Source organism: Myotis lucifugus, unplaced genomic scaffold (assembly GCF_000147115.1).
Source record: "Myotis lucifugus unplaced genomic scaffold, Myoluc2.0 scaffold_156, whole genome shotgun sequence".
Taxonomy (NCBI): Eukaryota; Metazoa; Chordata; class Mammalia; order Chiroptera; family Vespertilionidae; genus Myotis; species Myotis lucifugus.
In genome coordinates this window covers 2,710,851-2,724,973 of record NW_005871204.1, presented here as the reverse complement: position 1 = coordinate 2,724,973, position 14,123 = coordinate 2,710,851, and the positions used below count along the sequence as shown (strand labels likewise).

Here is a 14,123-nt window from a genome sequence, read left to right as displayed (position 1 = left end):
CACGCAGAACATGGCGGGCGTCAGCAGCAGGTGGCAGAGTGCAGAACATGGTGGGCATCGGCTGCGGTGGGATGTTGGAGTAGATGAGCGGGGGCGCCAGACCAAAGCGGGGCACTGGTCACTGTCATCGGGGCGAGCCTGTGGTGGTTACTGAAAATTTTTTGCTCACGTGTGCTGCGATCCCGCCAGACGCTCGCACCTGCTGCCAGCACCTGCACCTGCTGCCGGTGCCGGCTCAGCTCACACCCGCTGCTGGTGCCAGAGCCACCGTTTGCACCCGCTGCTGGTGCCCAGCACTGGCCCCGATTGCTCGGCGCTGTTAGCGGGTGCGAGCGGCAGCTGCCAGTCCTGGTTGCCCCTCAGGACTTCTCCACCTTCCTTTGCTCCTGAGGGGCAATCGGGGCCAGCAGCTGCCTCTCACACCTGCTGCCAGTGACAGCCCCGCTTGCACCCACTGCTGGCGCCAGCCCTGCTCACATCCGCAGCTGGCACTGGAGCCGCCACTCACACCCACTGCCAGTGCCCGGCGCCAGTCCTAATCACTCGGCACCACAGCAGGTGTGAACAGCGGCCTCCAGTCTGATAGGCCCTCAGGGCTTCTCCCCCTCCCCCTCCTGAGGGGCGATCGGGGCAACAGCTGCCACTTGCACCCACTAACAGCGCTGGCCCCAATTGCTCCGCACCGTCAGCGGGTGGGAGCGGGGTGGTGGGAGCAGGGCTGCTGGCAGACGGGACCGGGGGCCGCGGCGGAAGGGGCTGGGCGGGGGCGTGGAGGATGGGTCAAAATCCACCCACCCCTATGCCCACCGCAGCCTCACGGCCCATATTTCCTTTCAAGGTGCACAAATTCATGCACTAGGGCCCCTAGTATTATATATAAATGTGCTTAATATATAAATATATATTTTAAATGTTGCTGAGGGTTTTTAATGAGATGAATTGATGAAATTTACTATACATACTTGAATTCATTATACATACTATTGAAGTAGCAGTCTATTTTTAATGACAGAGCTGTTTCTTTCATAATTTATGCTAAATTAAGAAGACAGTTAATTAATTCAGAAAAAAAAGCAACTGGTTGTTCCTCTCTTCCCTCCATTCCCCGTCTGTCAATAAATTGAGAGAGGAAAATAATACATGTTATAATTCTTTTTAAAAAAATTTTTGTTTCATTGCTTAAAGTATTACAAATGTCTCTTTTTTTTGTCCCCCTTGACCTTGCCCCGGCCTCCCCTATCCCCCAGTGTCTGTGTCCATTGGTTATGCTTATATGCATGCATACAAGTCCTTCGGTTGATCTCTTACCGCCCCCCCAACCCTCCCCGACCTTCCCGCTGTAGTTTGACAGTCTGTTCGATGCTGCTCTGCCTCTGTATCTATTTTTGTTCATCAGTTTATAATGGTCTTTATTATCCATAAATGAGTGAGATCATGTGGTATTTTTCTTTCATTGACTGGCTTATTTCACTTAGCATAATACTCTCCAGTTCCATCCATGCTGTTGCAAATGGTAAGAATTCCTTCTTTTTTACAGCAGCATAGTATTCCATTGTCTAGATGTACCACAGTTTACCATAGTTAAGATTTGGAAACAGCCGAAGTGCCCATGTTATAATTCTTAAACATTTTTCTTTTGATCTGCCTTGAAATATTTAATTATTATTATATTACTAGAGGCCCGGTGCATGAGATTCATGCAGGGGGGGGGGGGGGGGGAAGGTCCCTCAGCCCAGCCTATGTCCTCTTGCAGTCTGGGACTCCTCGGGGGGTGTCTGCCTGCCGTATTGGGCCTAAGCCAGCAGGTGGACATACCTCTTGCCGTCAGGGGCTCTCACAGTCCAGGACCCCTTGCTCCTTACCACCTGCCTGCATTGGAGGTAGGAGAGGCTCCTGCCACCACCACTGCGCCCGCCAGCTGTGAGTCTGGCTTCTGGCTGAGTGGTGCTCCCCCTGTGGAAGTACACTGACCACCAGAGGGCAGCTCCTGCGTTGAGTGTCTGCCCCCTGGTGGTCAGTGCTTGTTATAGTGACTGGTTGTTCTGCTGTTCGGTCGATTTGCATATTATGCTTTTATTATATAGGATAGGATAATAAAACAAATTTCATATATACAGTATGACATATAGATACTTGCTTTGTTGAGGAAGAATATTCAGAACCATAAACTTAATTTTTAATAATATTTAAACCAACAAAACAACCATTATTTTTTGTTCTTGATGATGTCATTTGTGCTGATACAGAGTGACAAAAATACTTGGCAAGTATTATTCAGAAAATACCTTGGAGGCATTATAATTAGTAATGACTAATCTAAATCAGTAAGTGGCAGATATGGTGCTAAGCCCTTTATGTGTATTGTATGACTTAATTCTCATGGCAACCTTATGAGATAGGTACAGTTTTTAATTCCTGTTTTTCAGATGAGAAATACAGACTTAAGGCTTTCAGGTCACATTGTTAGTTACTGGTCCAGAGAGGTTTTGAGCCTGATTCTAGAGTACAAGCTTTTTGGTGAGGTAGCAGTATCGATTAATTTTTCCCCTTTGGGAAGTCAAACCCCTAGCTTCCCTCTAACAGATGGGAATACTCACTACTTCACAATTAGGATCATTGGGTTCAATTCCATGACTAAATAGATGGAAATATTTGGGCTCAGAGAAGTTTACTGGCCTGCCTAAATTTGCATATGTAACTTAGAGCTTGGTCAAAACTAGAACCTTCTCTTCTCCAGGTACTGTTGTTTCTGCTCTGTTGTGATGGAAATTGTTTACTTTCCAAAATGTAGTGCTTTGATGGATTTTAGTAAATACAGAATTAAAATTATTTACATTTTAAATGCTAAATTGATGAGGAAAAAGATAAAAATTACAGCTTTAAAATGTTTTCTTTTTTCCTGCAAGTAAGTCCTATGTTTTCCACTTGTCAAGGTAAGTCAAATAAAGGGAAAAATGTGTTTTACATTGTGGTGGAATAGATTTTATTTGTTTTTTGGACTACTGATCTACTAAATTGAGTTTTTAAATTTCATTTATTATGTGTATCTATTTACCCATGTCCTTTAGATGTTTAATTGAAAATACTGAACCTGTAGTTCATCTTAATTTCTTGTGTTGCCCTATGGATGCCTTTTGCAATTAGAAAATTCATTTTAATTAGGATAAATACTGACTTCTAGAAAGAAGAAATAATATGAAATACATATTGGGGATCAGAAATAAAAATTGTTGTAAGCAGCTTTTCCTTATGATTGGAAATCAGCTTTATTACTTGAAACTGAATAATAATAATAAAGCCACTCAAGCTGTGTTGGTAAATCACCCGTAAGAATTTAACATGGTTAACTTTTTTCACATATCCGTAGTGATCCTTGACAAGTTTAGTTTATGAATTGGGGTAATCTCCAATTGAACTTAGATTTTTTTGAATTACTTATTACTTAATGCAAAGAGTACTGCTTAAAAATAGCAATTTATATTACTCATATAAGAACTCTGATTATAAAATCTTAAAGCTTCCATATATTTTGAAGAGCAAAAGATTTTCAGACTAGTGTGATTATTAGCTCCTTACCAGCTAAATTACATTTTACGAAAATTTCACCTGCTTGAAAAAAGGACTAAATTTAATCTTAAAATAATCTCCTTTGCACAAGTGACTTGAATTTAAACTATGATTACATGTATCACCCAGAATGAAAACATTGTAGGTAGAGGCACCGCTCAGAGGTGCTATAGTGTTATATGCATTATCTCTTGTAATTCTCATCTGTGTGGTAGAAAAGCAAGGCACAGATTTCCAGATGAGCGAACCTGGGCCCAAACTGGCCCAGTAATTTGTCAGAAGCAGAATTCCAACCTGCCTCTTTCAGGCTTGCCTCATGTTCAAAGCCTGTGCTCCAATTTATGGCATATTTGTATTTTCTATAAATGCTTTGCGTTCACACCTTGGACATGCCTGGCAAGCCTTTCCAAGGCTTTGTTCTTCATTACTACCTACTAGTACTTGGGTCTTGTCTTCAGCTTTAGTTTCTCTGGAAGTCCTTTCCATCTGATTTATTTGCCCCTCTGGTGTGGTTTCTTAGTACTTGTGCATCTTCTGAGGCACTTACCACAAGGTATCATTTTCTCTACTTGTCAGTTTTTCCTACTATATTGATACTATTTGGAAACAGATGATTTATCATCATCTTTCCCCAGAGCCTGGCACATTGTAGGCCCTCAATAAACACTTGTTGAAAGAATAACTGAAATGTTATGTTATATATAGGGAAAATAGAGTGGATGTTGCAGGGATGAAGGATTGTAATTCAGCTTAAGGAGAAACACTTTTCATCAAATGGTCTAACAATGGAACAGCAAAGCAATTCTCATGGTGGTAGTGTGTTGTGGTGGGTAAGAGTTTGCACTCTGGAGTCCGACAGATTTAGATTTTAATTCTGGTTACCTTAAGCTGCAGTTTCCTTGACTGTAATGTACTAGAACTATACCTGACATTTAGTGAGTGCTCAGTATATATTAGCTGCTTTTTGGGAGAAACTGCTCTATAATCTCTGTGTGATTGGGACTGATAGTTGGATGACTCAGCTCCTCATTCCCTCACTCTCAGCACGGATTGTTTTGAAACAAATGCAAGTAATCTTATTTCATCTATAAATACTTAAGTGTGTATCTCTAAAAGATAAGGAGTTTTTACATAACCATATTACCATTATTATCCCTAAATTGATAATAATTTATAATATTAGCAATAACTAGTATTTAGGTTCCCTTGATTGTCTCATAATGTTTGTTTTTACATTTGGTTTATTCAAATAACAATTCAGAAAAGGTCCACACATTGTATGTAGTTATTGTAGTCTCTTCAGACTCTTTTAAAATTTATAATTCCCTTTACTTTTTTACCCCAGTATATTTATTGAAAAAACCAGGTGGTTTGTCAAGTAGAGTTTCCCAAAGTCTAGATTTTGCTGTTTTCATCCTTATGATGCTATTTAATATGTTCCTCTCTCCTCTGTATTTCCTATGAACTGATGAAGACTTAGACACGTGATTGGATTGGGGTCCCTTCTCCCCCCCACCCCAAGGGGCAAAAATGCTTCATGGATGGTGGGGGTGTTCATTTCCTGTTTTATCACATAATCCTCATAATGTTTGACTTTCTCCCTTTTTGAGATAAAGGTGTTATTCAAGTACTATCATTCTGATCCATCAGTTATACTAGTTAAGTTCTCTTAGAGTTTTAATAGCTCTTGATAGTTATTGCCTAGACACATTATTTCATGAGTTCATGCATTTAAAAATGTTTTGTTTCAGTTCTTTACAGATATTATCCTTTTTGATGTTCAGATGGCTCCATTTTTGGTTAGTGGGAGTCTTTTTGGCACCACGCCAGTAGTCTTGGATAGATTTCTTGCTTTCTTGTTTCCTTGTAGGACAAGATGTTCCAGGGACCTTCTGTCCATTACTGCCCTAGGCCTCGAATCAGCCATTTCTCCAAGGAGCCCTTGTTCTTTCTTTTTCCTTTTTTTTTTAGTTGGAGATGGTATTACTCTGGGCACAAGGGGTACTCATTGCTCCTGAGTTGATTACTATTGCTACACCTTTTCAGTGGATAAAGTTTGGAATTATTTTTTTTAATGGAATTTCTTTTCCGATATTTCTGGTTAAAATTTAGGACTTGAGAATTTTAACTTCTTTGGTTTTATGTTTGTGTCTCTTATATGCTAAAAATCTTAGTTCTAAATGACATTAACATAATAATTTATTTGCTTAATCTTAGATATAATAGTTTCAGAATAGCAATATCAGCATTACTACTAATAGGATTACTGAAAATAGTTCATGATATTTTTCATTTCTTTTTGTCCATAAAATATATTCCACTAGGGGTATACAATTTTATTACTGTTTTAAGTCATTTGCTATAGCTTTTTTTCTATGTGGTTAAGCTACCATCTCAATACACAGCTAGGTTCATTTGTTTTATTTTTAGGAATTCTTTTTTAAAATTTAATTTTGTTTTATTATTTACATGGTTCCAAGCTAAAATTTAAATCTGCAAGACAAGGTCAATTTGAAAAAGTCTAGCTTTCATGTCTGTCCCCTTTTTTTGTTTTGTTAATCCCCACTGAGGATATTTTTCCCATTGACTTTTTTAGAGAGAGTGGAAGGGAGAGAGGGAGAGAGAGACACATAGATTGGTTGCCTCCTGCACCCTGGGAGCTGGCATAGATCAAACCTGCAACCCAGGTATGTGCTCTTGACTGGGAAATCGATGCCCTGTTCACTGAGACACACCAGCCAGGGCTGAACACTTTGTATTAAGAGTATGAGAAAGTTAAAATTCTCAGCTTAATGAATTGAGTTTTTGTAATAGTTAATGAAGAAATTTAGAGCTATATCTTGAATTTAAACTATGATTAAATGTATCACCCCAGAATGAAAACATTGTGGGTAGAGGCACCGCTCAGAGGTGCTGTCCTGTCCTGTGTTATATGCATTAACTATTGTAGGGAGGAAAAAATTGGAAAGAAGTTTGGTTCAGATAATAGAAGACCTAGATTTTTAAGCTAATAAGTTTGGACTTTATTCTGTAGACAGTGGAAAATCAGTAAAAGATTTATAAGACTTATTTTAGATCCTTCAGGTAGAAAATTTTAAGTGGTACACTTTTTAGTGTTCATGTGAACTCTGTGATGTAATTGAGTAGTTATGGGAAATATTTTTTGCTTATGGCAAAACTGAAGCATACATGTTATTGTTAGTGGCTGACTATGACAACAAATGTTTATTGAGGCCATACTGTGTGCCAGATACATAGCACATTGGTATTTTATGTGGATTGTCTCCCTTAATCCTCACAGAAACTTGGAGAAGGGAGGAAATATTGTTATCCCCATTCTCATCCCATCAGAGGAGAAATTTAAGGCTTAGAGAAATGTCATACATTATCCTGGATGAGCTCCTAGGACAACAAAGGACATTATTGGGATAGCCAGTGAAATTTGATTGGGGCCTATTGATTAGATGGTAATATTGATCAACATTAACTTTCTGATTTTGATGATGGTTTTGTGGTTAAAGAGGAAATTGTCCTTGTACTTAGGATATATACAGTGTGATATTAAGGGATAATGGGCATCATGTCTGAAATCTATTCTTAAGTGGTTCCAAAATGTTAACAGTTTCATAATCTTTGTGAAAGGCATATAATAGCTCCGCAGCTCTTATTAAATTGGAAATGATTTCAAAATAAACAAGAGAAAATACTGACTCATTCAAAGTCACATAGCCAGTATGAAGCAGAACAGAACAGATTGTTGAACTTAGGTCTGTCTCATTCTATATATACGTATTTTACTGCCTCTTCTATTTATTCTAACCAATGTCATATGATAGCAAAGTTAAAAATATCAGGCAAAATTTTACTTATTTCTCGCTGTTACTTATTACTCGCTTTAATAGTATTAGCTATCACTCTCAAGTTTATTCCAAATCAGATTGTTAGCCTTTTGTAGCATTTGTACTCCGAGGTCACTTAATAAATGTTAAATGATTATAATTATTTTTCTTTGCTACCTCTTTTATTGTAAGTTTATACTTTACAATGGACCATTAAATACTTATAGTTATACATTGTAATTTAATTTTAAGTGACACTATCTCAGAATAATTATCTGCTTTTTGTTTTGACAATAGGTTATCTTATGATGAGGCTTTTACTATGGCTAATGACCCCTTGGAAGGCTTCCATGAAGTAAACCTTGCTTCACCTACTTCTCCGGACCTTCTTGGCGTGTATGAATCGGGAGCTCAAGAGCCGACTACCTCACCAGGTGTCATCTACCGGCCTCTCCCTTCATCTTTATGCTCTGCCCCTATCCAGGCTAATGCCTTAGATGTCTCCGACCTTCCTACACAGCCTGTATATTCATCCCCCAGACGTTTAAATTGTACGGAAATATCTGGTATCAGGTAGGAGATCATCAAGATGCTTATTTTGGAGTATTGTACTAAACAAATGGACAGTTTGCTTGGTTACCTTATTTTAAGTTTTAATGTTTTCAAAAACTTGAATCATATAAGCTTGTCATGAAGAGCAATACATGTTAATACTCAACATCAGGGGTCAGAAAACTTTATGGAAAGGGCCAGGTAGTCAATATTTTAGGCTTTGTGGGCTATCCATTTTCTATTGTAACTATTCAACTCTGCTGTTAAAGTACAAAAGCAGCCATAGGCAGTATGTAAATGAATAACTCCAGTAAGACTTTATATTTGGGCACCGAGTTTTGAATTTCATACAATTTTCTTGTGCCACAAAATATTATTTTGATTTTTCTCAACCATTTGAAAATATAAAAATAATTTTTGGCTTGTGTGCCGTATGAAAACAGGCAGCATGCTGGATTTAACCTGTTTTGTTTGCCGACCCCTGTTCAGAGTAGCACTATCCAATAGAACTTTCTGTGATGAAGAAAATGTTCTGTTTCTGTGCTAATGTGATGGTCATTAGCCACATGTGGGTATTAGGATTTAGAATATGTTAGCTTTGACCGAGAACATGCTCTTAATTAATATAGTGGCTACCAAATTGGATAGACCAGTGTGTTTATGACCTGAGCGTTTCTAGACCTGTGTTTATGCCAGTTATATTTAAGCACATGCTGATGTTTCCTGAACTCTCCTTTACAGCATCCATGTTACAGACCCAGCACCTTGTTCTACCTCTGGAGTAACTGCTGGGTTAACGACCTTAACTACGAGAAAGGACAACTGTAGTGCAGAGAGGGAGTTTTTGCAGGGTGCTACTATAACAGAAGCTTGTGATGGCAGTGATGATATATTCGGTTTGAGTACCGAAAGTCTGTCCCGTTTACGAAGCCCATCTGTTTTGGAAGTCAGAGAAAAGGGCTATGAAAGATTGAAAGAAGAACTTGCAAAAGCTCAGAGGGTAAGCAAAAAAGACATTCTTCCATACATTATATTCAAAATTACCATTTTCCCATGGAGGGGTAACTCAAATGAAATTATGATGGTTCTACAGTTATCCTTCACATGTGCACAGCCTCCGCTCCTGTTGGGCAGCATTTAGGAATCTGTGAAATTGATGGAGTAGTAAAGCAATTCATCTGAGAGTACTAACTGGAAAAATGAGATTCTGAAACTCTTTCTGTCCTCTACATCCCTGCTCCCTGTCTTGCATTATCTGTAATGCAGATTTGGTGGGTTATGTTCCATGTATCCAGTTGTCGCTTCTTATATGTGCCTGACTTTATGGTCATTTACTTGAAGTCATTCAGTCCAAGTCATTTTGTTTTGAGGAATTGTTTTAGGAATATTACCGTCATCTTGTAGCTGGGTTTGAATATTTTTCTGTCTTACCTTGAAAATTTTCTTTTCTTGGTAATTCTGTTTTCCACTTGGTTGTCTTAAAATTTCTGCTATTTATTCTCAAACTTGTAGCCATATCATATTCTTTTTCTGAGACTAATTAAATTTCAGACGGAAATTTATAGCACTAAAAATTCATAATTAGAAAAAATAAAAAGTCTCTAATCAACAATCTATACTCTCATTTTAAGAATATAAAAAAAATAGCATAACCAGAGTAAACAGAAGGAAAGAAATAATAAAAAGCAAAAATAAATGAAATTGACAACAGAAAAGCTAGAGAAAAATCAATGAAACAGTGCTGTTTTTTTTAAAGATCAATAAAATTGATAAACCTCTAGCAGGATTGATTAAAAAAAAGATAGAAGATAGATTATATTCAATAGCAGAAATAAAACAGGGAGGGTATCACTACAGATCCTGCAGACATCAAAAGTACAATAAAGGAATAATATGCACAGTTCTATATAAATTTGATAACTTAGGTGAAATGGACCATTTTACATTTAGATACTTGAGAAGATAGAACAAACATTCTATAGGCATAACTTCAAGGGCCGATTGGGGACTTCCAGCTGCCAGCCGGGGCCTTTCTTTGTTCTGTGCTGCTCCCTAGTGGTCAGCGTATATCATAGCGAGCAGTCGAACTCCTGAGGGGACACTTTGCATATTAGCCTTTTATATGTATAGACTAGAGGCCCAGTGCACAGAATTTGTGCACTTGGGCGGGGGGATCCCCTCAGCCCAGCCTGCTCCCTCTTGCAGTCTGGGAGCCCTTGGGGGATATCTGACTGTCGGCTTAGGCCTGCTTCTGTGGGGAGCGGGCTGAAGTTGGCAGTCGGACATTCTTAGCACTGCCGTGGAGGCAGGAGAGGCTCCCACCACCGCCGCTGCACTCGCCAGCCATGAGCCTGGCTCAGGGCTTCTGGCTGAGCGGCACTCCTCCTGTGGGAGCACACTTAACCATCAGGGGGCAGCTCCTGTGTTGAGTGTTGCCCCCTGTTGGTCAGTGGGCATCATAGCGACCAGTTCTGCCATTTGGTCGATTTGCATATTAGCCTTTTAAAGGGTGTCCAAAAATTCACGCATAAAATAATTTTGATAGAAAACACAGGTTTATAATTAAAAATTGTAAATTTTTCTTGATTCAAAAAGTATACATATAGGGTTATGTATGGAATAGCATACCGGGTAAATGGCCTCCACGGCTTTGCTGGCACATACACACTCTTTTGTTATTGCCTGAGCAGCCGCATTTTCGAAGAAGAATGGTCCGATGATGCCTCTAGCCTAAAATCCGCACCAAACAGTGACACATTGTGGATGCATTTGTTTCTCAACAATCACTTGTGGATTTTCCGAACCCCAAATGTGACAATTTTGTCGATTAACTAAGCCATCAAGATGAAAATGAGCCTCATCGAAATTCAGTCACATTTATGCAAAACGGTCATGGAAAATTTCAACAAAAGAGTGCATCTGTGCCAGCAAAGCCATGGAGGCCATTTACTCGATATGCTATTCCATACATAACCCTATACTGTATACTTTATGAATCAATAAAAAATTTACAGTTTTTAATTATAAACCTGTGTTTTCTATCAAAATTACTTCTTGCGTGAATTTTGGGACACCCTTTATAATATAGGATAAGCAATTTGAGTATGTTATATTTTGGTTTGGTTTTCTTTAGGTTTCTTGTGCTTGGGACTTGTTGAACTTCTTGAAACCATAGGTTAAATTTTATAGAATTTGAGAAATTTTGGCCATTATTTCCTCAAAATCTCTTTCCTCTCCTTTGGGACTCCTTTTACATGAACATTGGATTGCTTAAAGTTGTCCCACACCTAACTGGTACTCTATTCATTAAAAAAAATATTTTCCCCTCTGTTTCATTGTGAATAGTTCCTATTGCTATGTCTTCAATGTAACTATTTTCTTCTGCAATATCTACTCTACTAATCCTATACGATGTATTTTTTTAATCTCGGACATTGTAATTTTATTTCTGAAAGTTTGATTTGAGTCTTTTAGGTATTTTATTTGCTCTATTTAACATGTTCAGTCTTTCCTCTAGCTCCTTGAACATATGATTCAGCTTAACAACTATTTTAATCCTTGAATAATCTGCAGGATTGCTGTTTTATTGCCTGATGTCCATTGCCTTAAAAATCATTGTTTCATATACGTTTTATAGTATTTTTGTGTCAGGTGGGGTGATAAATGTGATCCCCGTTACTCTACCTTGCTTGAGAGTGAAAGTTCTGTTCCTTTATTCTACTCCAACACAGAAACGTATACTTACACACGTGCTCCATTAATTTTGAGTTTGATGAGGATAAGGATTACATGTGTTTTTGCTCATAATTATATCTTGAGCACACAGTGGGTTTTCAATACATTTTGTTGGCTAAATGAATATATATGTGTGTATTCAGTTACATTGTTGTATGAATAGACACACATGCATAATACATTAGTTAGGAACATGCTAGCTGCTTATAAGCAACGCCTTAATTTTAGTGACTTAATCTAATAGAAGTTTATTTTTATTCTTTTAACACTCCAAAGCAGATGATCCTTGTTGATAGGCAGTTCTTTGTAAATGAAATAATTTACAGATGTGTGTTTCTTCTGTCTTGGATCTTTGTAGTCTTTTAGAGTTTTATATTTATCTGTACTTAATGGGGTGAAGGGAAAAGAAAGCTTGGAGAAGGCACACCTGCTTCTAAAAAGCCTTGATTTAGAAGTGACAAATGTTGCTGTTCCTCACATTCCTTTGGGGTGAACAGTTTTATGCTGATGCTTAGGTATGTGGTGGGCTGGCCGGGAAATGTAGTCCCTGGCTAGGTAACCCCTTCCCAGCAAGGAATCCATACTGTGTATAGAGGGAACACCCATACTGACTTTGGTGATCACTGACTTTGAAGTACAGGGTTGCCAGAGATGATGATGTAGTCCCTCACCTGTTTGGCCTTCCACAGAGCATTGCTGAAGAACAGTTTTTGTTGTAATTCTGAGGCAGAAGTTGGGCTTTAGTGTATCTTTATTAAAGTATAGCTTCTTGAATTCTGCTGAAAGAAAATTATTTTATTGAGGCCTTCACTAAACTCTCCTGTTGATTATATATATATTTTATTGATTTTTTACAGAGAGGAAAGGAGAGGGATAGAGAGTCAGAAACATCGATGAGAGAGAAACATTGATCAGCTGCCTCCTGCACACCTCCTACTGGGAATGTGCCCGCAACCAAGGTACATGCCCTTGACTGGAATCGAACCTGTGACCTTTCAGCCACAGGTCGACGCTCTATCCACTGAGCCAAACCGGTTAGAGCTCCTGTTGATTCTTATATTTCCTAAAGTGTGAGACCTATTGGTATAAGGAATTACTTTCATCTTTTAATTGTTCTTCCCTGAAAGAAAATAACTTAAAAAATAAAATCCAGTGGAATATCTTGCAGCCACAGAAAGTCACTCAAAAACACATACCTGCTCTAGCTAGTTTGGCTCAGTGGTTAAAATGAAGGGGGTTGCGGGTTTGATTCTGGTCAAGGGCATGTACCTCTGTTGCAGGCTTGGTCCTCAGCCCTGGACGGGGTGCATGGGAGAGGCAACCAACTGTCGTGTCTCTCTCACTTTGATGCTTCTCTCTGTGTCTCTCTCCCTCCCTTCCATTTTTTTTCCCTAAAAAAATCCATGGAAAAAATATCCTCATGTGAAGATTATAAAACAAACAAACCATACATGCACCAAATCTATGTTCAGAATGGCCCTTCTAACTGTGGCCAAGGATGTTTATAAGTATTTACTATATTCTTTATAAAGAAACTAGAGGCCCAGCGTGCGATATTGCGCAAGACCCAGACCCACCGTGCTGGAGGGACCCAGACTGACTCCCACTGTGCTGGGCGGAACTCGGACCCAGAGTCAAGTCCCCACCCACCCGTGCATGCCTCACTGTGCATGCAGCCCCTCCCACCTGCGTGTGCCTCGCTGGGCACACAGCCTCCTGGTGACCAGTCATTGGTTGTTCTGCTGTGATGGTGTCACGACCACGGGGTTTTTATGATAGAGATATTACTTGTGAAACCAGAGTACTCATGGCATTATATGAGCCTTATAGAGGGTAAAAATAAAAAATTTTTAAACTTTGTCCTTAAGATGTTTCTAGTTGGGGAGAAAACACATGTATACATGGTAATGTTTCCCTGATTTTGAGTTATACGTTTTTCTCCATTTTAAGATCTCTGAGATCAGTATAAGTTTTAAAATTGCTCTCATCTGGACAATAATCATGACAGTCATCATTGACTACATGTACATACACTTGGTCATGGCTGCCTCCGAGGAGAATGGTGATTTTGAGCCTAAAAGAGAGAAGAAAATCTATGTTCACTGCGAAATGCATAACTGGAAAGTCTTTTTTATATTTTGACTGTAAAAACCTTAAAACCACCAATTAGGACCAAGTATAAGGAGTATGTCTCTGTGCCTTATTATACCATAAACTTTTTGCCTTATTTTCCGGCTTTTTTCTTTGAATGAGTTTCCTAAATAAATTTGTCCAGAATTTTAGATACGCTATTGTCATATTTATTTCATGAGTCATCTATAAATATTATCTACCCTCTCCAGACAGGGAAGACAGAGAGATAGGGGATTTAAAATATTCTTTGTTTCCCACTCTTGGAGATGGGACGATGTCTAAGTACTTCTTGTATCC

At 38.8% G+C, this 14,123-nt stretch overlaps 1 protein-coding gene across 1 annotated transcript in view; it reads left to right on the top strand.

Moving 5' to 3' along the window:
* Positions 1-7,703: 7,703 nt before the first annotated feature.
* RAB3IP (RAB3A interacting protein) overlaps positions 7,704-14,123 on the top strand; it is a 38,892-nt gene continuing 32,472 nt past the window's right edge. Inside the window, exons 1-2 of the mRNA XM_023759462.1 lie at positions 7,704-7,979; positions 8,700-8,958. Of these exons, the coding sequence (XP_023615230.1) occupies positions 7,729-7,979; positions 8,700-8,958 (510 nt within the window). The 5' untranslated portion in view covers positions 7,704-7,728. The remainder of the gene's footprint in view (positions 7,980-8,699; positions 8,959-14,123) is intronic.